We start from the raw sequence: 22418 nt of genomic DNA, 5'->3' as shown, positions 1-22418 counted from the left end.
GATATATTAAGACATTGGATTTTTATAACACCCCATGAGCTAATTTCCATTATTTTACCCAGTTTACAGAAGAGGAAGCTAAAGCACAGAGGAATTAAATGACTTGGCCAAGTTCACACTGCTAGTTAGATGGTAGAATTGGGATTTGAACCCATGCATTTGTGCCTCAGAGCCATGCTCTTAACCACTGCACTATGCAACCTTAGCAAATGCTGTAAATTTTAAGTGTAAAATTGGAATCATCAAGGGGAGTCAGGAGTCCCAGTGCCTTGACTCCCCTTTTAACTACCTTACTGGGGATCCTCAGTCCCTTTGGACCTCAAGTTCCTGTCAAGTAATGGAGCTGATATTTGGAAATGCTAGAATTCCACATGGTGGGCACATATCTTTGAAGACAGCTCATCTCTTCTGTTGGTAACTGATTTTCTACCTCTCACCCAACTACAATGGAAACATGAGAGTTTCCTGTTTTTTCACTTGTTTCCTAGGAGTGTCAACTACATCACATCTTGGCTGAGCGTTGTAGGGCCAGTTGTTGGGCTAAATCTACCTCTGAGTTATGCCAGAGCAGCTTCTGAGGATGAATGAAATGTCCATCAACAAGGTAAAAAGGAAAGCCCGCATTGAGTGGTTTGCTATGACAAAGACGCTGTTATCTCTGTTACACTTAGGGTCTTCACTGGCCCCATCAAATGTTAAGTCTTCTTTCATCTTTAATAGGCTGAACATGGACTGTTTGTTTAGGTTTTTAGTCAGGCAGGGCCCCATCGTTTAGGAAGCATTGGACTTTGCTACAATAACACTCACCCAAACACAGGAGTGGATGGCTTTATTTCAGAATTGTAATAATTCTTTGTTGCTCAGTTAACTTTCTTTTATTCTCTTGAATTTTGTTTTGTTTTTGTTCTTAACTTTCTTCTGTTGGGCCAAAGAACTTAGGAAATTGTAGCATGAGGGACACCAAAAGTATACTTGGCCAGCCCCGGTTTTAATAGGACAAATACCATGCAACATTTCGACTCACCAAGACTTTGACATGGATTATTTTTTCTATTGGAAGCAAATGTCTGTAGTAACTGATATACTGTATACCTAATCTGGAAGAATTTTTGGTTTGGATTTGCTTGTTTTGTTTTTCATTTTAACTTGCCCAGGGGTTGAAACTAAGACAAAATGTAATTGTCTCTTTAGACAGCCTAGATCGGTGTCTATCAATGAGGAATGTACTTTAGAATCACCTGTGGATCTTTTATGACTATGAATGCTTGGGGCTATCTTCTGAAACAGCCTCACTGGGGTGGTTCTGACCCACCTGCTTCTGGAGAACCTCTGATCTGGACGTACCTTTAGTGTGGAATTTATTTGTATTGTTTTGGTCTCCCAATAGGCCTTTTCCAGTTCTGTATGAGCTCCAGCAAGCCTGACTTACTTCCTACCATTTGTCTGGACTTTGCTCCAGGCCTCCTGGTTGTTAAGAACGTCTAGGAGACATTTGTTCATGAGACAGCCCACTTGGAGGAAGCCATGGGGTGAGGGGGTTATCTACTGGCCGATCACAGTAGACTGTGCCTGCACTTTTAGTCTGTAGGTTCGAGGCTGAGCTCTCACACCGGGAGTGGAAGTAGAGAATGGGTTAATTCAAACTGCTAGAAAAGCTAAAAGTAAATTTTAAAATGCTGAGCTGCACATATTCATGCTGGGATGAGAGCCTGCTTACATGCTTGCTGGGCATTTTGGTATTTACCACTTAACATCTTTTCAACTTCTGCAGGGATTTTCATCACCCGCCACCCCCCCCCCCCCATCCACTCTCCCTAATGTAAACACAGATTTCTCGGCAAGTCATTTCTCAGACCATGTCATTTCTGGGGTAAAAAAACTAAATAAATTATAATAATGTGTCATCTGGATGATGTACTCGTTTGGAAATATTAGTTATCCTTTGCTATCAGATTCTGAGGGATAGTATCAATCACATAGGGACAATGTTTTTGTTGGTGTCAGTGTTGTTTTCAAGTTAATTTTTTTTGGTCTGCTTGATGAAGACCTTAAAATTCATCAGTGGCAGAAAATAATTCTGAAAAGCTCTTGTAGGTTGTAGAGACCACTCCCCCCAGATAGATATCTCTGCTCAGGCAGCTCCATTTCTTTTCAGAATAGTTTTTGCTTTAAAAAAACTTAATTTTTGATTGATAAAAATTTCCATTTTTAAGAATGCAGCTACATAACAGACTGTTATCCCAACAGTTATAAAACATTAGAAAATATTTTGTTTTGTCAAAGTAACAGCTCTTTCTCTGCAATATGAGGATTTTTCCTCCGGGTTTCTTCTCCAGTTAATATAATGCAAAACCCCTTCAATCAGAAATAGTGCTGGTTAAAGCTACCAAACAGTATCCTAAACTGCTTTTGTGTAGCCTTGGAACAGTTACTTCACCTCCTTGGTCCTCAGCTATGTGATTTGTGAGACCGACTGTAATTCTTGGTCTGTGAAATAGAAGTGTTGAATTCTAGACTGTGAGGTTGGTGAGCTGCCAGCTGTGTGACTTGGGCTAAATTTCCTAATCTCCTTTAGGGTTTTGCCATTTCTATTTCTAAAAAACCCATTAACATCCATCCTACTCACCTACCAAGAGCAGGAAGGAGATCAAAATGCTAAGTCAACCTGAATGTGCTTCATAACCAACACAAGAGTAAGGGTGCCACAAGAGTAAGGGTGATCTGGGATAATTAGCCCCAGCTCCTATCCAGTGTCAGCATACATTCTCCCTCCCTCCCTGCCACCTTGTTTCCCAACACAGATGGGCCCCACCCCCCCATCAAGCAAGTCGTCTCCACCCACATCCTTATCTGAGTGTTGTTCTCGCTGGTTCCCACCTGGAAATGCTTCCTTCTCCATCTCTCTACTCAATTCTCAACCTAGTCTATATAATTCACTCTTACAAAGCCATCTCTGACCACCGTAGCTCCCACTGGTCAACCTCTCACTTCATTACTCACTGCACTTAGTCATAGTAGCATTTAATTTTCTCCCTTTCACTCTGATCGCCTCCTTAATGATGGATAATAAAATAACTTACCCACTTTCTTTGGTATGTTATAAGGTAGCATGCACATGAGAGTTGTTGTCTGCCCTTTGTAAGTGATCCAGGGAAGGCTCTCAGTCTGGGGATTGGGCCAGCAGCTGTGTTGATCATTTGATACTATGGCCTACAGACTGGGGGATAAAAAACCCAAACTAACCATCTTCCTAACACAGATGTATTAAAATAAAGATGTATTAAAGTAAAGGAAGTTAAAACTGGGTTTTTGCATCCATTTTTCCTGAGATACGTATAGTTTTTATTCATACTCTCAAGATATTAGAAAATGGAGATCTGCATTGTCAGAACCAGCTCTTACATAATTCAAACAGCTGATATTCCAGTGAGTTGGGTTTTTTAAGGATTAAAATGTGAGAATAAGAATATGCAACTATTCAGTCCAGCAGATACCAACTGAGTTTCTCTTGTGTACTTAGCCCGGTGTTAGTGGCCAGGGATGACAAACAGAAAGACATAACCCTGGCTCATAACAATGCCACAGTCCAGTGAAAAACACAGACAAGAAAAAGACTCAGGGACAGTAGGACGTGTGCTGTGGCAAAGGTGTGGAAAGCCAGCGCCCGGGAAGGTTTGCAGAAGAGGAATGTGAGTGGAGCTGCGAAAAATCTAAGATTTAGCCAGGTCAAGAATGGAGGAAAGACCTTGAAGATGCATGGGGAACTGGCAAAGAGTGAGGCTGGCTCAAAGGACTGGGGCCAGGTCTGGAGGAGATTTATTGCCACACTGAGAATTTGTATCTGGCCTAAAAAACAGAAAGAACCACTGAGGGAATGCAAGTAGAAGAGTTGAAATGATCACTCTTGCATTTTGCAAAGATTCTGTATTTTTTAAATGATGATTGTGCATAACTAGTCACACATCTACTTTGTCAGTTTTTATCACAAGCAGGTACTGGCCCACAGTCTCTAGAAGGTAGGAGTGCATAAAGGGCTGGGGGTATGCCAAGGATATTTTTCAGTTTTTACCCAGGACCTTCCAAAACCAAACCTGCCAGTGCCTGGAATGCCTGTTTCCTGGCTGTGTTACCTGGGGCAAGTCACTGCACCTCTCTGAGCCTCTCTTTCCTAATGTATTAAATGGAAGGACGTGTATTAGATCACTAGTTATTAGTTTATGACTAGTATATATGTATATTTTTTATGAAATAGAATATGTCTGGGAAACATTCCCTGTGTTATCTTCTTTACTCTCATGCTACTACACTCACCACACTTCTGATTCTAGATGTGTAAGTTTTTCACACATCAAATGATCCTGCAGTAGCAACTGGTGTCCTGCAATTCAGTTCAGTTCTGATACCATCTGCCTGGAATTAGCACCACAAGACCTCCCCATGTAAGACCCCAGGTTGTCACAAGTCCCAGGTTGTCACCTGTATTTCTGACTGACCAACTATAAACCAAGGTTGCCATGACCTCCTCCTTGGGTTCAGTAATTTGTTAGAATGGCTCATAACATTTAGGGAAACACTTACGTGTACCGGTTGATTATGTAACAAAGGATATGATACAGAATACAGATGAACAGCCAGATGAAGAGCTACGTAGGGCAAGGCCTGGAGAGTCCCAGGTGCAGGAGCTTCTGTCCACCTGGAAGCTCTCTCAAACTCGTACTTTTGGGATTTGATGGAAATGTCATCATGAAGGCATGAATGATCACTAACTCTACTTCTAGCCCTTCCCCTCTTCCCAGAGGATGGAGAACAGGTCTGAAAGCCCCAAGCTTCGAATCAGACCTTGGTCTTTCTGGTGACCAGCCCCCACCCTGAAGCTGTTCAAGAGCCCACCAAGAGTCAGCTCCTTATATCAAAAGATACTCCTATCACCCAGGAAATTCCAAGGGATTTAGGAAGTCAGTGTCGGGAGCCAGAATCAAAGACCAAGTATTAGAAGAAATGCTCCTCATGTTCTCATCGCTTAAGAAATCACAAGGGTTTAGGAGCTCTGTGCCAGAACTGGGGGCAGATATATAAGTAAATATATATATTTAAATATTTATATATTCTATTATTTTACAAATATATGGAAAAAATAGGTTGCACATGGTAAGGATATTACTGTTTGGTGAAACTTTGGCTTCAGCTATATATACATATAATCTGTTTATATGGGTGTGTATTTCTGCGCCTGCATGGAAATATATTTCTAACTCCAGGAAACAGAGATTTGAAAACTAATGGACAAATAAGCTCCCTTCCAATTCTAAGACCCTCTGATTCCCCCCTTATACTGCTGACCAGTAAGTTGCTGAAGGTTGTTCCAGAAGGATATAGGCAGTACTTAACTACTATTGTGCCCATGGAACTGAGCTATTTAAATATGCACATACGTCCTTTTATAGGGCTTGTCTGTAAAAGTGCTTTCACATTTTTATTCTTAAATTTTGTAGTGTTCTTTCAAGCAGTACTGCAGTGTATAAAGCCCTTGCTTTTAACTTTTGTGTTGTCAATAGCGGCACCTAGTGGTAAAAGAGCCCTATTGCAAGTATCCTGTATTCTAAGCTGTTAAAACTGAAAGTGATTTTACAGATCACCAAGTCCCATTTTATAAATTATAAAAAACAAACTGGAAACTCACATTTTTTTCCTACCCTGAAATATACTTTACATAAGAATAAATAAATCCTATGACTGACTTATGATTTCTTGCGTTACTTTGATGCTTTAAAAAAAAAATTTTTTTTTATGTTTATTTATTTTTGAGAGAGATAGAGACAGAATGCAAGTGGGTTGGGGCAGAGAGAGAGGGAGACACAGAATCTGAAGCAGGCTCCAGGCTCTGAGCTGTCAGCACAGAGGCTGACGCGGGGCTGGAACTCATGAACTGTGAGATCATGACCTGAGCCAAAGTTGGATGCTCAACCGACTGAGCCACCCAGGTGCCCCAATGCTGTTTTTTTTTTTTTTTAAGTTTATTTATTTATTTTGAGAGAGTCAGAGACAGCACAAGTGGGGGAGGGGCAGAGAGAGAGAGACTCCTAAGCAGGCTCTACACTGCCAGTACAGACCCTGATGCAGGGCTCGGACTCAGGAAACCACAAGATCATGACCTCAGCTGAAACCAAGAGTCATACGGTTAACCAACTGAGCCACCCAGGTGCCCCTGAAGCTTTTCAGTACCCAGAAGTCAGTTACAACTAAGGCAGAAATCTAAGCATACTCTGATAGGTTAATGGGAATTCATAGTTCAGTATATCCACAGCCTTTGGTGCATTATTATTTACACATGCATGCCAGATTGGGGTTTAGCATGGTGCCTGACACATGATAATTACTCAATAAATCTTTGTGGAATATTTGTATATGTGGCCGAATACTGAGGGGGGAAGGCTCCCATGGTCTTTCTGCAGGCACGAGGACCTGGACCTGCTTTCCTCTTTTGGGAACTGCATCCCACTCTTTGCCTTGAGAAGACTTCTTCCCCTGACACCAGCAGCAGAGTAGGATGTGGTCTCCTCCATCCCTTTCTTCAGCAGATTCAAAGAGAGAGAATATCCAGGCCCTTACCTACTTACTAATAGGGAAATGGCTAAATCGAATGTGATGCTGGATAGCAGTTAAGGGGAATGAATTGAATCTCCATCCAATCTCAAAATAGGCAGTTCTCATAAATAGATTGTTGAGTTAAAACAGAAAGCAAAAACTAGATGATAAATATGCAAGCAACTTAACACAACTTATAAAAAATATATACCAATACCACATATTCTTTATAGTACATATACAGTATATGTATGTAAAACCATTAAAAATGATCTAGGACACACACCAAACTTGTAAGAATGGTTACCTCAAACTGGAGAGTGGGAACTTGGATTGGAAGAAATCAAAGACTGGCTCTTTTTGTAATGCTATACTTATCTAGCCTTAGCCTATAAAACTAAAATCCATTTTTATTTATTTATTTTTAATTTTTTTAATGTTTATTTATTTTTCAGAGAGAGAGAGACAGAGATAGAGACAGAATGCAAGTGGGGGAGGAGCAGAAAGAAAGGGAGACACAGAATCTGAAGCAGGCTCCAGGCTCTGAGCTGTCAGCACAGAGCCCAACATGGGGCTTGAACTCACAGACCACAGGATCATGACCTGAGCCAAAGTCAGGCACTTAACCGACTGAACCACCCAGGCACCCCTAAAATTCATTTTTGGAAAAGATTTTTGTCCTAATAAATAACTTGGAAGCCACAGAAACATTTGAAGGCGAACATTTCAAATGTGCTTAAGTGGGAATCACCCATGGATAACTGCAATTAAAATTTTGCTGCATTTCCTCATACTAGTTTGGACATATTTAATTAGGATCATTCCATATATAATTTTACATTCTTATTTTTCCCATATAACATTATATTGACAGCATTATCCCATGTCATTTGATATTCTTTGAAAAATCAACTTACAATGACTAGTATATCTTCTGTATCAAAATGTACCAAATAATTCTATTGGACGTTTAGGTTGTTTCTAATTCTTCTCTGTTTATTTAACATACATCCATTAAGCACATACTTCCTGCGTGGACCTGTGCTAGGGATATAGTGGTCAGTAAGGTAGACAAAGCCCCTCCCTCGGAGATCTAATGCAGTAAGAAATGTGTGCAGAAGCAGTTGCTTTAGGTTATACTGTTACTAAGGGAATGACCAGATCAAAGGATATGAAATGTCTTAAGACTTTTGATTCACGTCCCTAAATTGTTCACTACTAAGGCTATATGATTTACATTCCCAGCAGTAGTCTGTGCTTTACTTTCCCTAAAATCTTTGAAAATAATTTTATTTTACTTTGCTTTTATTACTGAGCTGACCCTTTTTTTCTTTATGTCTTGCTAAATTTTGCATAGATTCTCAGCTTACTTCTTCCTAGTAGGCTATGCATTTCTCAGTGTTGCTAGAGTTAGTTTTCCAGCTTTTTTATTGTCCATTTAATTGCCCCAAATCTCTGTTTTGCTTCCATCAGAGCTGACTGTCCATATACTGGTTCTAATAAAACCAGAAAGCTGGAGTTAAACAATTAGGATATATATATATATATATATATATATATATATATATATATATATTATATGAAATTTATTGTCAAATTGGTTTCCATATAACACCCAGTGCTCATCCCAAAAGATGCCCTCTTCAATACCCATCACCCACCCTCCCCTCCCTCCCACCCCCCATCAACCCTCAGTTTGTTCTCAGTTTTTAAGAGTCTCTTATGCTTTGACTCTCTCCCACTCTAACCTCTTTTTTTTTTTTCCTTCTCTGCCCCCATGGGTTTCTGTTAAGTTTCTCAGGATCCACATAAGAGTGAAAACATATGGCATCTGTCTTTCTCTGTATGGCTTATTTCACTTAGCATCACACTCTCCAGTTCCATCCATGTTGCTACAAAGGGCCATATTTCGTTCTTTCTCATTGCCATGTAGTACTCCATTGTGTATATAAACCACAATTTCTTTATCCATTCATCAGTTGATGGACATTTAGGCTTTTTCCATAATTTGGCTATTGTTGAGAGTGCTGCTATAAACATTGGGGTACAAGTGCCCCTATGCATCAGCATTCCTGTATCCCTTGGGTAAATTCCAAGCAGTGCTACTGCTGGGTCATAGGGCAGGTCTATGTTTAATTTTTTGAGGAACCTCCACACTGTTTTCCAGAGTGGCTGCACCAGTTTGCATTCCCACCAACAGTGCAAGAGGGTTCCCGTTTCTCCACATCCTCACCAGCATTTATAGTCTCCTGATTTGTTCATTTTAGCCACTCTGACTGGCGTGAGGTGATATCTGAGTGTGTTTTTGATTTGTATTTCCCTGATGAGGAGCGACATTGAGCATCTTTTCATGTGCCTGTTGGCCATCCGGATGTCTTCTTTAGAGAAGTGTCTATTCATGTTTTCTGCCCATTTCTTCATTGGATTATTTGTTTTTCAGGTGTGGAGTTTGGTGAGCTCTTTATAGATTTTGGATACTAGCCCTTCATCTGATATGTCATTTGCAAATATCTTTTCCCATTCCGTTGGTTGCCTTTTAGTTTTGTTGATTGTTTCCTTTGCTGTGCAGAAGCTGCAAAAAATATATATATAATAAACCCTCACATACTTATAGAGCAGAATCAGTAATTACCAAGATTTTTGCCATATTTGCTTCATTTAACCTTTTTTAAACTTTATATTTGCTCAAATAGTTTAAATAAAATTATAGATATTATGTCATTTGTTTTTACAGGTGCATACTGAACATTTTTTATTTGATCTATTCTATCAAGTTTTACTGCAGTCTTACATGTTATAACACCTTTGGGTTCTTATCCTCTGCTTTTACTCCTGAGGTGAGGCTTTGCACCCTTTTTCTGATTATGCCTTTGCCAGTGATATTGGAGAACTTTTCTCTAAAATGGCCCATTGTTCCATGAGGTCAGCTGGTACCATCAAGGCAGAAGGTGAAATGTACATTTTGTAATTTCTGCAGACTGGACAATCCATCCACAGATCCTCACCACATTGGAGACATTTCATCAATGATACCAAACCATAGACAACTTCTTGTGACTGTTCTCAACTGTGATTAAAATGGACAATTTGGTAATATGTGACAAAATCTATTCATTATTATACAGATTTAATAGCTGGTTTCTTGTGAAGGAACCCCTTTAAAAGTCTGAAGAATGTGCAGAACCCATTTTCAGAAAAATGTGTGTGTGTGTGTGTGTGTTTGCATATACACACCCACATAAATCACACCCACCCCTAATATATATCAGAAAATTCTGCACACAGTTGCAGGAGATTCCTAGACTCTCTAAAATCTATGAGACAAATCCTAGATCAAGACACTTGATCAATAAATTGCATTCACAATGGCTTCCGTATTATGTCCTGATCAAGAAAAAGAGGAGTATAGTGACAGAAAAAAAAAAACAAAAAACTACTTAATTATAAATAAGAAAATGTATAAAATACAGAAGGAACAAGATCAACTATTGTATATGGAATTAAGAGTTTTGGGTAAAAAAATGGAACTTACGGAGAACCTAAAGAAGGGGAAAGGGTCTTACTACCTGCAAATACACACAAAACAGAGCATCAAACTATATAGAAAAAATATAAAGACATAATTAAGATTGGATAAATTCACAAAACTGATGGGGAAAAAAGTGATATGACAAAACCACCTATTTCCTATCACTGTTTCCAAAGCAAGTGTTAATAGACAAAACATGTTTCAGCAAGTAGTGTTTCTCTCAACTGTTCTCAGCTGTGATTAAAATGCAATATTACTTAACATGTGGCTTACTTTGCCCACTATTGTACAGATTTAAACATTAGCTGACTGATTAAAAGTGGTAAGGAAGCATAATATATTCATAGCATCTAAACTTACTTGAAAATTTGGGTATGTTCAATATGTCCTACACTTTTAATCCAGACACGTAACTTGACCCCTTGTTTTGTTTCTAATTAACCACAGCAAAAGAGATTTTAGAAAACCAGACTTTAAAAAACAAAACAAAACAACAACAACAAAAAACCTCGTCACCATCAGTAGAGAACAGAATTCATGTCAATATTATCACAAAGAACCAAGCAGATCCTTGGTAGACATGTGGAAAGTACTTTTCTGACTGGAAGATCTGAAAGAGTGATATGGGGCCATCATTTCCTCCTCCCTTCTGAGGGAGCAGCACTCCTTAGCACTAGAATTACTGTTCAAAGCTTCAGGTTGTCTGGGAAGCCGAATGTGTTAAAAGGAAGGGATTCTGATGGTGCTCATCATGTGTGGCTGAAGTTTCAAGGTTCTGTGTGCGAGGGGTCCCCTCATTTTTGAAGTTACACACCACACATGAAAGGCTTGAATGACAACCTGAATGAGGTGGCCACTGGGTGTGTGCATATTTGGAAATGTTGGTTATCTGTGGTCATGTGTCCCTTCAAATGTGTCACTCTAAAAATGACTTTCTCCTAATGAGACATAAAATCATGCGGCTTTAATGTTTTAATGCTTTGGTCTAGAACTCCTGTGGTCATATTATCATGACAATAAGCTTTAGAAATCCACTCATCTTTCTTACATACTAACAAACATAACATCACTTAACCAAATAATATGGACAGTGCTAGAAAGTAAGAATGCTTAGTACAACCTGCTAAGACAATCCCTCAACTGTAATATCATAAGAAATGTGAGTTGAAACTTGAATGATCCATTGAAACAGATTTTATCGGTTAAAATAAAGATTATACAAGCTGCCGTTAGTGAAAATTTTATCATAATATGTAATTTATGATGTCAGTCTCTTTTCTTGACTGTGCAAAGCTAATAAAGAAACGTTAGCTACTGGGACAACCTTGAAACAGACTGCAGGAGCGTTATCTACAGCATGACTGTTATGACCAAATCCTGCCACCAGACATGTTCCTAGAATGAAACAAAGGGAATTCATACATTTTGTAATAGGACTGCTTGTTTCATCACTTTTGAGATTAGAAAGTTCTTTATATACTTTAGATACAAGTCTTTTGTTGGGTATATGATTTGCAAATATTTTTGGCTTGTCTCTGATATGTATTTTCATCCTTTTTTTTTCTTCTCTTTTTTTGGAGAGGGAGGGAGAGGGGGAGTGGGGGAGGGACAGACAATGGAGAAGGAGAGAGAGAATCTAAGGTAGGCTCCATGCCCAATGCAGAGTCCAACACAGGGCTCGATCTCATGACCGCAAGATCATGACCTAAGCCAAAATCAAGAGTTGGACATTTAACTAAGCCACCAAGGCGCCCCTGTGTTTCCATATTTCCACCCTCTTAACAAGATCTTTCGCAGAATAAAATTTTTAATTTTGAAAAAGGCCAGTGTATTATTTTTTTTTGGTGGAATGTACTTTTGATGTATTGTCTAAGAGCTCTTCACCTAACTGTAAGTCATTAAGGCTTTTCTTCTACAAGTTTTAGTTTTATATTTTACATTCATATTTTGCACTCATATATATGACCCATTTTGAATTAATTTCTGTATAAGGTGTGCAATTTAAGTTGAGGTCTGTTCTTTTTTGCAAATTAAAGTCTATATTGTATACTGTAAAAACTAGCCTTCCTCCATTGAATTGCTTTTGTATCTGTGTCAAAAATCAGTTTGTCTTACTTGTGTCTTTCAATGGATTCTATTTTAGTGATCTGTGTCTACCTCTTCTGTAATACCACACCCTCTTCATTACTGCAGCTATAAACTAAATCTTAAAACTAAGTTTTGTGATTCCTCCACCCTTTATTTCAGTATTTCAGTATTGTTTTAGCTATTCTAGTTCCTTTACCTTTCCATATAAATTTTAGAATTAGCTTTTCTATTTCTACAGGAAAAAAATCTGCTGGGATTTTGCTTAAGTTTTGCACCCAAGGTGAGTGCTTTGTTTCTCTCACCCTACAGCTTACACATGCGGCACAGACCAGGCACACACTTCATGCTGGATTGAAGAAGGGGCAGTGTGGGTCACAAGGTGGTGAGGGATGGGTGAGAGAAATACACAGGAGGCAGAAGGAGCCGTTAAGAAGGAAGCAGATCAAACACTTGTGGTTTGAGGTATATGAGGTGGATTTGTATCTGTCAGTCATTTAGCTATTGAACAGGCATCCCTGGTGCACCCAGCAGACAAGAGTGAGCCACTGTCACAGAATGTCTTAACTCCCAGGTGTCTTCTCTATAGACTTGGCCGAGGTCTCAACATGGCAGAAAAAAGGACACACTGCAGAGGAGTGGGTAGGTGTCAGTGCCACCCGCCTTCTCACCTTCCCCAAGCCTCCTCCCTCCTGCACTGCCAGGCAGCACCTCCCAGCTCCCTACACTGCACCTGACCACAGGGATGAGATCTTGTGGCCCTTGGTGGCTTCTTGTGGTTCAGGCCGGGTTGACAAGACCCAGAGATCTCCCTGGTTGGGCCAGTATGTCAACTGGAAAGCATCTGGTCAGCCTTTGAGAATAACTTAGTGGATACCTATGCAACTACACACATTAGTAAACCCTGAAATAGAAATCAAGGATAGCCCATCTTGTCTTATTACCACATATAAATGTATCAAATTAATAAGTGTACTTATTAAATTTACACAATTTAAATGTCAGACTTTGTGTTTCAGTAAAAAAAAAAAAAAAAAAGCCACTCCCCATTCTTGTGGAAAGACAAATCACACAATCATTTGTGACAAGCATAAACACAAGTGTGATGTGTGATGTATTTGGGAATCAATGAGGTCTGAGGTGGGAGAAGCAGCAGGTGGAATGTGAGGGGTCTCCTGAAACTGCCTGGGAAATTCAAGTTTGAGCAAGGCAGAGTTCATTGCTGCTGGAGGAGGAAAGGACCAGACAAAACACCGATCTGCTATACTGTGGAAAGGACCATGGTTTTGGTCTTATGGGAAATTGAAAGCCAAAGAATTTTCATTTTCCAAGATCCTAAACATAACCTAACATTAGGCTATATTCAAAGAGCAAATTAATTCACATTTACTAATGCTGCCAACAGCAGTTCCTCCGATAAAATTTGACAAAGCTAATAAGCTTCATTTTAGACAGGAGATTTTATTTTTCTCCTATGAAAATTTTGAAACAAGAGTTAAGGACACTACCAAGAAACAAACTTTTGAGAGAAAAGAGCGAGCGCACGAGAAGGGACAGAGAGGGAGATACAGAATCCGAATCAGGCTCCAGGCTGAGCTGTCAGCAGAGTCTGACCTGGGGCTCAAACCATAAACTGTGAGATCCATGACCTGAGCTGAAGTTGGCTGCTTAACAGACTGCGCCATGCTGCAAGAAAAAAACTCAAAAAACTCTTAACTACTGAAAACAAACTAATGGTTACCACAGGCAGTAGGGGGTAGAATAGGTGAAGTGATAGGGATTAAGGAGTCCATTTGTGAGGAGCACCAGGTAATGTATGGAAGTGTTGAATCATTAGACTGTACGCCTGAAATTAAGAGAACACTGTATGTTAACTATACCGGAATAAAAATCCGAAAGAATGGACAAAAAAATCCCATGTACCCAATACCCAATCTCAATTATCAAGCTACATTCCTTCTAGATCATTTCTAACTGATCACTTCTACTTTGTACCATGAAATAAACCTCAAGGTCAAACTATCAGTTACTGACAGTCAGTACAAAGAACATTTAGGTTAATCATTCTATAGTTCAACATTCTTGCTTTTAAGTATTTTTCTTTTGATTTTTACAATCATTTTTAGAGAGAGAAAATCTTAAGCAGGCTCCATGCTCAGTGTGGAGGTTGATGCAATGTGGGGCTCGATCCCATGACCTGAGCTGAAATCAACAGTCAGATGCTCAACTGAGCCACCCAGGAGCCCCAAACAAGTTTTTCTTCTATGTCTCAATTTGCCAGGCATACACTTCCACTCAATAATCTAGTGACTTTCTTGCTGTCATAAACAGAATTACAACATGGATTGCGAACCTTTAGATACTCAAAACACCAGAGCAAGGAGCAACTTGAGGGCGTTTATCATACTGGGTCCCCAGGGAGATGGATCTCAGAAAGTACACTGCTAGGGTTTCCCGACATGATTCCTGCTTTAAGTGCAGTTAGTTTTTGAAGCCCTCTCTCTATACAGGAACTGAACATTTATTCCACAGAGAGTAGAAAAAACTATGAATCCCATTTACTGTAGAGAATCCTGAATTAATGGTATTCCCATTCTCCTTAAATGGAAAGGTATACACTGCATCTCTATACTAAGGAAAATAAGACACAAAACATTTTTGGTATATGAAAATTTATTGTCACGTTTTCATCATCAAAACTTAAGATCTTGGTCTTTCCTTCTTGCCTTTGTATAAGGCCAAAAGAGAGACATTGGCTACTTTGACGACCTTAAAGCGAACTCCAGGAATGTCACCAACAGCATGACCTTTGCGACCAAATCCAGCAACCAGAACCTCATCGTTTTCCTAGAATAAAATCAACAGTTTACTTCCAGTGTGAGTGGCAATCACTAAAAATACCCATTCTTCATATAAAAAACCGCGCAAAACCATCTCAAAAACAGAAGCAACAGCAGACTAACACACTTACCTCAATAAAATTCAAACAACCATCATTGGGTACAAAGGCGGTGATTTTCTTGCCATTCTTGATCAGCTGGACCCTGACACACTTCCTGATGGCAGAATTTGGCTGTTTGGCTTCAACCCCTCTAAAACATAAAGAGCAAAACAGTGAGGTGCCTTTCTGAGAAGGCATACATTTTAGTTTGTTAGGCAGAGAATTCATTAGACATTATGCTCTTTCCACCTAGTCGGTCTAATCCTAAATTGGTTAACTCCTGTGATTTCAACCAAGCTTTTCCTCAGGGAAAATCTCTGGGCCCTTACCAGTTGTAAAAAATATGAATCAAAAATAAGAGGTACAAAGACTACTGACTGGCAGTGCATTGATTAGTGCCTTAAAAATTATCATTTTGTAAAGTCAACCTTCATGCAACTCAACCTCAGATTTGCAACCTCAGGCAAGAAACTTCTCTTTACCCTAATTGTCCCAACTAGAAAGATGTGATTGCTAAGAATAAAATGGTTGAGTGGCAATTACTTAAGACAGCTCATCCCTTCATTGTTACTACCCACCCCCCTCCAATGCTATCCCTAAGCGATTCAAAACCCTTAGTTACCTAACCCCTAAGCCCTCACGTTACCAACTTCCAGACAAATATTCTACCCAAACACTTTAGAATTTGTATCTAAAATTAACAACTTCAGATGTATTTGTTTCGCGTTACCATAGTAAAAGAAACCTTGAAGGAAAAGTGTGGACTTTCACTTACACTTTTTCCAGCACAATTCCTTTCGCATGGGAAGCGCCTCCAAAAGGGTTGGCCTTCAGGGCTGTGCCCAAATGGGCTTTCTTGTACTGTTTATCATGCCACTTCTGATCTCGTCGGTGGCTACGGAGCTTCCTGGCAGTACGAAGACCACGACACTTGCCTAAAATTCAAAATCCTATGAGTTCTTCCGCAAGCACTCCAGTCATTTTACATCTTCTAAAACCCTAGCCTCACCTGGACTACAAGCCAACAGGCTCTTTCATTACAATGTAGCACATGGTCTAAACCTCAACCTCAAAGGATCCCTCGGACCAACAAAGGGGCGAACACAAGTACTCCGATTGGTGCGTTTTCCCAAAGGAATGAGCCCCTTGTCAAGTTCCAGAGCGGCACCGGCTACCCAACGCGGGTCGGTAAGGCGAGCTCCGCGGCCTCCACGCCGCATGGGCTCCTTCCGCACCCGGCCATGTGCCTGCCACAGCAGCGCTTCCCCGGCCTTCCCCAGCGGGCCTTCCGGTAGCGTCCTCACCGTTCTGTCTCTATTCTCCCGCCCGTCCCCGAGCCCCCGAGTTCAGCTTGCAGGCCCCTCAGCCCAAACCCGGACAGCTCACCCATCCTGCCAGCACCACGGGCCCGAGCAAAAGAGGGAAGGCGCACAGGAAGGAGCCACAAGCCACTGCGAACAAGCTCCGCCCAGCCAAGGACCCAAGCAACTGTCTGCGCAGTGCCTGATCCGAAGCTGGCACCCGTTGAAAATGACAAGTTTGCACCACTTTCCAGAATCTGAGTTTTATTCAGTTTGTGTGAAATTCTGAACCACCTAACTTGCATTGCTGTTTATTTCGTTTTATGTCAAGGCTGGAGACAGAAGGAAAGTGGACTACCAATCCCAGAACTCTTTGCATTGAGACTCCCTGGAGGCGCCGGTGCTCTTGGCAAACCCAGGAAGGGGCGGGATTTAGTGGAGTTGAGTCGGACTAAAGGGAGGTACCTGGTTTGTGGCTGTTTGTGGTAGAGTGGAGGCCTTAACGCTTGTAGTTTGGAAAGTTAGACCTCTGAGCCTTAAACCCTACTCTAGCAGCATCGTAAATTGGAAAAAAAAAAAAAAAAAAAAATCAGTGAAGCCATGTATTGTAAAACCGACATTTGGAAGTAGACCAAGCCTTAAAACAAAACCTGTCACTTAACTGATGCCATTTTAGGTGATTCATTTAACTTTTTAAACTTAAGGTTCTCCTGTAGAATGAAATAGATTTGAGAGATCTCTGGGATGTTGGTTCATTACACAATTATTCTTAAAGTTGTTTTCTTCGTGCTAGGCATTAGTACAGGAGAGTTATCTGTTCTTAAAAAAAATTATTTTCCAGGTGCAAGAAAGCAGAAATAATATATAAGTGTATTTAAAGATAAATGGGAAAGTTTTTTTTGCAGTTTATTATTTTTTTGAGAGAGTTTTTGAGAGAGAGAGGGAGAGATGCGGGAGAGGAGCAGAGGGAGAGAGAGTGAATCCCAACCAGGCTCCGTGCTGTGAGCCGGAAGCCCCCACCACCATCATGATATTAGGAATCCTTAGATCATTGCCTGAGCCCAAATAGGTGCTTAAACGACTGAGCCACCCAGGCACTCCTAAGTGGGAAAGTTTTAAATACCGATAAGTGTTCTAGAGGATATAAAGTTCGTCAGGTGGTGGTGACTTGGGGATGGGGGTGGCTACTCTGGAATGGGTTTAAGAAGCCATCTCTGTGGATATTACATGTGAACTGAGATCCTAAAGAAAAGGAACCAGTTAGACAAAGTATATGGGGTGGAGCATTCAGGAAAAGGGGCTCTCAATGAGGAGAATGAGAGGGGGCACTTTTTCAGAACTGAAGAATCAAGGAGGGGGAACTCAGTGAGTGAGGACTAGTGTGGCACTGGATGAGGTCTAAGGTGCACAGGAAATTGTGAAGCCTGTAGGTCCTGGTAAAGGCTTTGTTTACTCTTTGTGTGACTGAATGCCATTGAAAAGTTTTGAGCAGGGGAGTAATGATAGGATATTACAGGTTTGATCCTATAAAAATATAGGGTCACTTATAAAAAAAACTGTAATAGATGAATCTGGGAGACCATTTGGGAGGGTGTTATAATAGTCCAGTTGAGACATGTAATGATAGCTTGGACTGTCAGTGAAGGTGGTAAAAAGTGTTGGATTAGATACACTGATGGTTGAGCCGGCGAGATTTGCTGAAGACTGTAGGATATCAGAGAGGAATTATGATTTTCAACCTGAGCAACTGGGTGATTTGTGGTGTTCTTTATTAAGTGGGATATTTTGGGAGAGGAACAGATTTAGAAGGGGAAATTACGAGTTCAGTTATCAATGTGTCAGTTTGAGATGCCTTTTGGACCTCTAGGTAGGTATGGGAGGTAGGTAGTTGGATATATGTGGGGGAGTTCAAGGGAATTATCAGTGAGTGAATAGACAATATTGAAAGCCATAGCCGTAAGTAATATCACTTAGGGAATGACTGTAGTTAGAACAGAGAAAGGTTGGAGACCTGAGCCTTGGGCACACTAAAACTTAGGATACAAAAGGGAGGTGAAGCAAAATAGCCTGAAGAGTGGCCGATTCTGTACTCTCATCAAAGCCAAGTTAAGTAGAAGTGAGCAAGTGTGAAAGGAAAGTAAGATGAGGACTGAGAATTATCATGCATTTGGCAATGTGGAGGATTTTAGTGATTTTGTTAAGTGGGGTTCCCATGGAGTTGCAAAGATGTAAGCCTGATCTGGATTGGAGCCAAGACAATACGGGAAATAAAATAGTGTAGACAGAAGTTATTGACATATTTTTGGAGAGCATATTTCTATAATGTGCAGAGAAAAGGGGTTCTGTCTGGAGGAGGATGTGGAGTGAGGATGAGTTTGTTTAAGATGGCAGACTGTATGACATTTTTGTAGGGGATTGTTCCAATAGAGAAGAAAAATGGATAGTTCATTAGAAACAGGGGATAATTGCGTGAACAAGTCCTTGGGGAAACTAGAAGGGTCCCCAAGTGGAGGAATTGACCTTAGGAATAATAACAATTTATCTATAGAAATAGAGAAGGCAGACTATAGGGGTACCACTACAAGTAAATTGGAAGATTTGTTGGTGGGAAAATGTGGAACTTCTCTTTTGATCACTGTTTCCTTACTGAAACCAGTAAGGTCATCAGTACAGAGGAAGAGCAGGGAAAAGACATTAGAGGAGAGAGGATAGAGTATGAAATCATCATCTAGAATAACACTACTAGTGTTAAATAATACTATGTGCCACATACTGTTTTAGGTGACTTATATTTATCAACTTACTTAATTCTAATAACACTAAAATGTAAACACTTTTATTATACCTGTTATACTGAGGGATAGTGCCTTAGTCGTTTCAGGCTACTATAATGAAATACTATAGGCTGAGTGACTTATAAAATAACAGAAATTTATTTCTTACAGTTCTGGAGATTGGGAAGTTCAAGATAAAGGTGCTGGCAGATTTGGTATCTAAAGAAATACTATAGACTGGGTGACTTATAAATGACAGAAATTTATTTCTTACAGTTTTGGAGAGTGGGAAACCCAAGATCAAGGTGCTGGCAGATTTGGTATCTAGTGAGAGCTCATTTCTTTATCCATCCCTTTTTAATATAACCTCAAATAGCAGAAGGGCGAATGTAGCTCTCGGGGCGGGGAGGTCTGTTTTATTTATTTGCATATTTTTTCCAGTTTTATTGAGATATAATTGACATATTGGGGTCCTTTTATAAGGGCCTTAATCTCATTCATGAAGACTCCACCCTTATGACCTAATCAGCTCCCAAACAACCCATCTACTAATAACATCACACTGGTGATTAGGTTTTGTGTTTTCTTCACACTCAATATGGTGACTCAGTAGGTTGAGAGCTGGGTAATAGGACTGGGAGTGTGGTCTAGTCAGGTGAATGTGACAGAGGAAGGGCAAAGGAGTTCAGAGTGGTTGCAAGGCAAGGATCATAGTGAACCATGAGATTGAAGCTGGAAGAGTTAAGAGCTAGGAATAGTGAGAACACTTCTGAAGACCTGGCCCTACCAGATACGAGAAATTTCTATGAAGTTACATAAGATAGTGCAGTTTTAGTACAAAAGTAGATAAATTGACCAATGAACAGAATAGAGAGGCCAGCAAGAGACTCCTATATATAGAATATTATTAAATAACAGAACTAGATGTCAGATCAACGTATAAAGGAAGGACTGGTGGAGTTGCACAAAAACTGATTACTTACATTAAATTAGATCACCATGTCAGGCTGAAAACAAAAATCATCCCCAGACAGATTGAGGGCCTACATGTCAACAACAAATTTTTTAATTTCTTAATAGGTAGCAAAGGTGAATATCTTCTTGAACTACACAGGATAAGAAGAAATGAATGGCTAATTTGACCATATTAAGAAACTGTGCTCCACAAAAACACCTGAAAGAAAGCAAAAAGAAGTTACAAATTGAATTGATATTTACAGGAAGTGTTCATCTAAAGTTGGGATGCTCTGTACCTGAAGGTTTAGTAAAACATGCTGCAAAGCCATCTGGATGTGGTGTTTCCTTTGTGGGAAGACATTAAATGCAGACTAAATTGCTTTAATAATTAATGAACCATTCATAGAACTGCAATTTCTTCTTGATTCATATCTGGTAAGTCAGTTTTCTAAGAGTTTGTCTATTTCATCTCAGTTTTAATAATTACTACGTAAAGCTGTTCAGACTTTCTATTACGCATTAACATAACGTTATAAAAATATGTGTTGTTGGGAGGTTTTCATTAGGAAATATAATACTATACAGGTTATTTATTTCTTTTTGAGTGAGTTTTGGTTGTGTACCTTTCAAGGAAAGTGCTCATTTTGTCTTAGTTGTCTAATGTATGGCCATAAAGTTGTTAGTAATATTCCTTTATAATTCTTTTAATATCTGTAGATGCGTAGTGATGTCTCATCTTCCATTCCTGACACTGGTAGCTGTGTCTTCCAGCTCCATTTTTGGTCAGCTAAAAGTTTTTTAATCTTGTTAATCTGTTCAAAGAACCAGCTTTTGCTTTAACTGATTTTCTGTTTCTCTGTTTTTAATTTCATTGATTTCTGGTCTTGTCTGTATTGTTTACTTTCTTCTGCTTGCTTTGGATTTAAATTTGCTCTTATTTTTCCAGTTTTTTCAAAGTGAAAGCTTAGGTCATTGATTTGAGACTTTTGTTCTTTTCTATATATTTAATGGTATAAATATCTAAGCACTGCTTGATGCATGCCTTGAGTTTTGATAGGTTACGTTCTAGTTTTAATTCAATTCAAAACACTTACTAATTTTGAACAATGGATTATTTAGAATTATGTTTCTTAATTTCTAGATATGTGGAGATTTTCCAAATATCTGTATTGCTCATTTCCAGTTTAATTCCATTATGGTCTAAGAACTTTAACAAAATTTTTGTTGTAGTTTGCTTTATAGCCCAGAATATAATCACTCTTGGTGAATTTTTCATAAACCCTTGAAAAAAAAGTATTTTCTGCTGATGTTGGGAAAAATGTTTTATAAATGTTCATTGGCCCAAAGTGGTTGATAGTGCTGTTCAGGTCTTCTGTGTTCTGTATTCAGGGTGATAATAGTGATGAGAGGTGAGGGCGGATGTGGGAAGGTCATAGTTGGATGTTGGGTTATGGTTTATTTTAGGTATTGTGTTTAATTATTATATTATTATTATGAAAAGCAAATAACAAGGCATGAACCAATGGTCAGAGTGTGTAATGAATGAAAGCTTTTGATTACTATAGCTAAGAGAAGAAAAAAATGATTTAATTTTTGTTTTTGGAGCTTTGAGTTTTTCATTTTCTGATAAAGAAAGAACTTATTACTTAATTTGAACCCTGGAAAAGGAAAGAATTTTCCTCAACCTTGGGCCTAAATTTCTTAAAAAGGCCCCCTGAATAAGAATCAGCTTGAGGAATTAGAGCGAAAGAAAGAAGGCTACCATGGCTGAAGCATAGACAGTCAGCAGGATAACAGAGGAAGATGAGGCTAGAGAGTTGGACAGGGGCAGCTCAAGTCCAACTTGTAGGCCCTGATAAGGAGTTTGGACTTTATTCTGGGTACAATGAGAAGCCATTGGAGGGCTTCAAGTAAGAGAGTTACAAGATCTGATCTACATTTTTAAAAAATCACTGTGCTTGCTATGGAAGGGCACTATGAAGGGGCAAGAGAGGAGTCGGTTTATCCAAGGAGGGGGCTGATGAAATAGCACAGATAAGAGATTGTAGGAAATAGCATTGGAGATGAGAAGATTTCATAAAATTCTGAATATAATTTGGACTTAAACCGTGATGGAAGAGTGAAATCATGACATCACCACCACCACCATCTCTAATAGGTATTGAGCACTATTTAGGTGCCAGGCATAGGACTTCACATGCCTAATTTGTTTTAATCTTCAAAACAACACCTGTGTGGTAAGTGTT

General features: G+C 39.5%; 2 protein-coding genes across 10 annotated transcripts in view; one reads left to right on the top strand and one right to left on the bottom strand.

Annotated features, from left to right (window-relative positions):
* ATG10 (autophagy related 10) overlaps nucleotides 1-20500 on the top strand; it is a 450172-nt gene extending 429672 nt beyond the window's left edge. For 4 of the 9 annotated variants that reach the window (XM_019462861.2, XM_019462856.2, XM_019462860.2 and 1 more), the window contains one exon: nucleotides 489-3305. In XM_019462861.2, coding sequence (XP_019318406.1) covers nucleotides 489-588 — 100 coding nt within the window. In that variant the 3' untranslated portion in view covers nucleotides 589-3305. Of the gene's footprint in view, nucleotides 1-488; nucleotides 3306-3520; nucleotides 5738-9319; nucleotides 12332-12440; nucleotides 12487-20295 lie in introns of those variants that run through there. The other 5 variants (XR_008423811.1, XM_053907238.1, XM_053907237.1 and 2 more) reach the window with 5 other exon arrangements.
* On the bottom strand, nucleotides 14855-16761 carry RPS23 (ribosomal protein S23). The gene is made up of 4 exons (XM_019462863.2): nucleotides 16527-16761; nucleotides 15916-16075; nucleotides 15171-15291; nucleotides 14855-15046 (listed from the first exon to the last, which is right to left on the bottom strand). Exons 1-4 carry the CDS (start codon nucleotides 16744-16746, stop codon nucleotides 14900-14902), a joined length of 648 nt encoding a protein of 215 aa, XP_019318408.2. The 5' UTR covers nucleotides 16747-16761; the 3' UTR covers nucleotides 14855-14899.
* Nucleotides 20501-22418: the final 1918 nt, after the last annotated feature.

Source organism: Panthera pardus, unplaced genomic scaffold (genome assembly GCF_024362965.1).
Source record: "Panthera pardus isolate Hobbes unplaced genomic scaffold, ASM2436296v1 HiC_scaffold_2, whole genome shotgun sequence".
Classification (NCBI taxonomy): Eukaryota; Metazoa; Chordata; class Mammalia; order Carnivora; family Felidae; genus Panthera; species Panthera pardus.
This window is presented reverse-complemented; position numbering and strand designations above follow the sequence as displayed.

What these genes read in the sequence shown, in the direction of transcription:
- RPS23 (XM_019462863.2), bottom strand. Translation starts at nt 16,746, where the DNA reads ATGCAAGTTAGGTGGTTCAGAATTTCACACAAACTGAATAAAACTCAG. An exon ending in CCGTGGTGCTGGCAGGATGG is followed by an intron (nt 16,076 to 16,526) that starts GTGAGCTGTCCG and finishes TTTGAATTTTAG; the next exon opens with GCAAGTGTCGTGGTCTTCGT. An exon ending in GTTGTTTGAATTTTATTGAG is followed by an intron (nt 15,047 to 15,170) that starts GTAAGTGTGTTA and finishes ATTTTATTCTAG; the next exon opens with GAAAACGATGAGGTTCTGGT.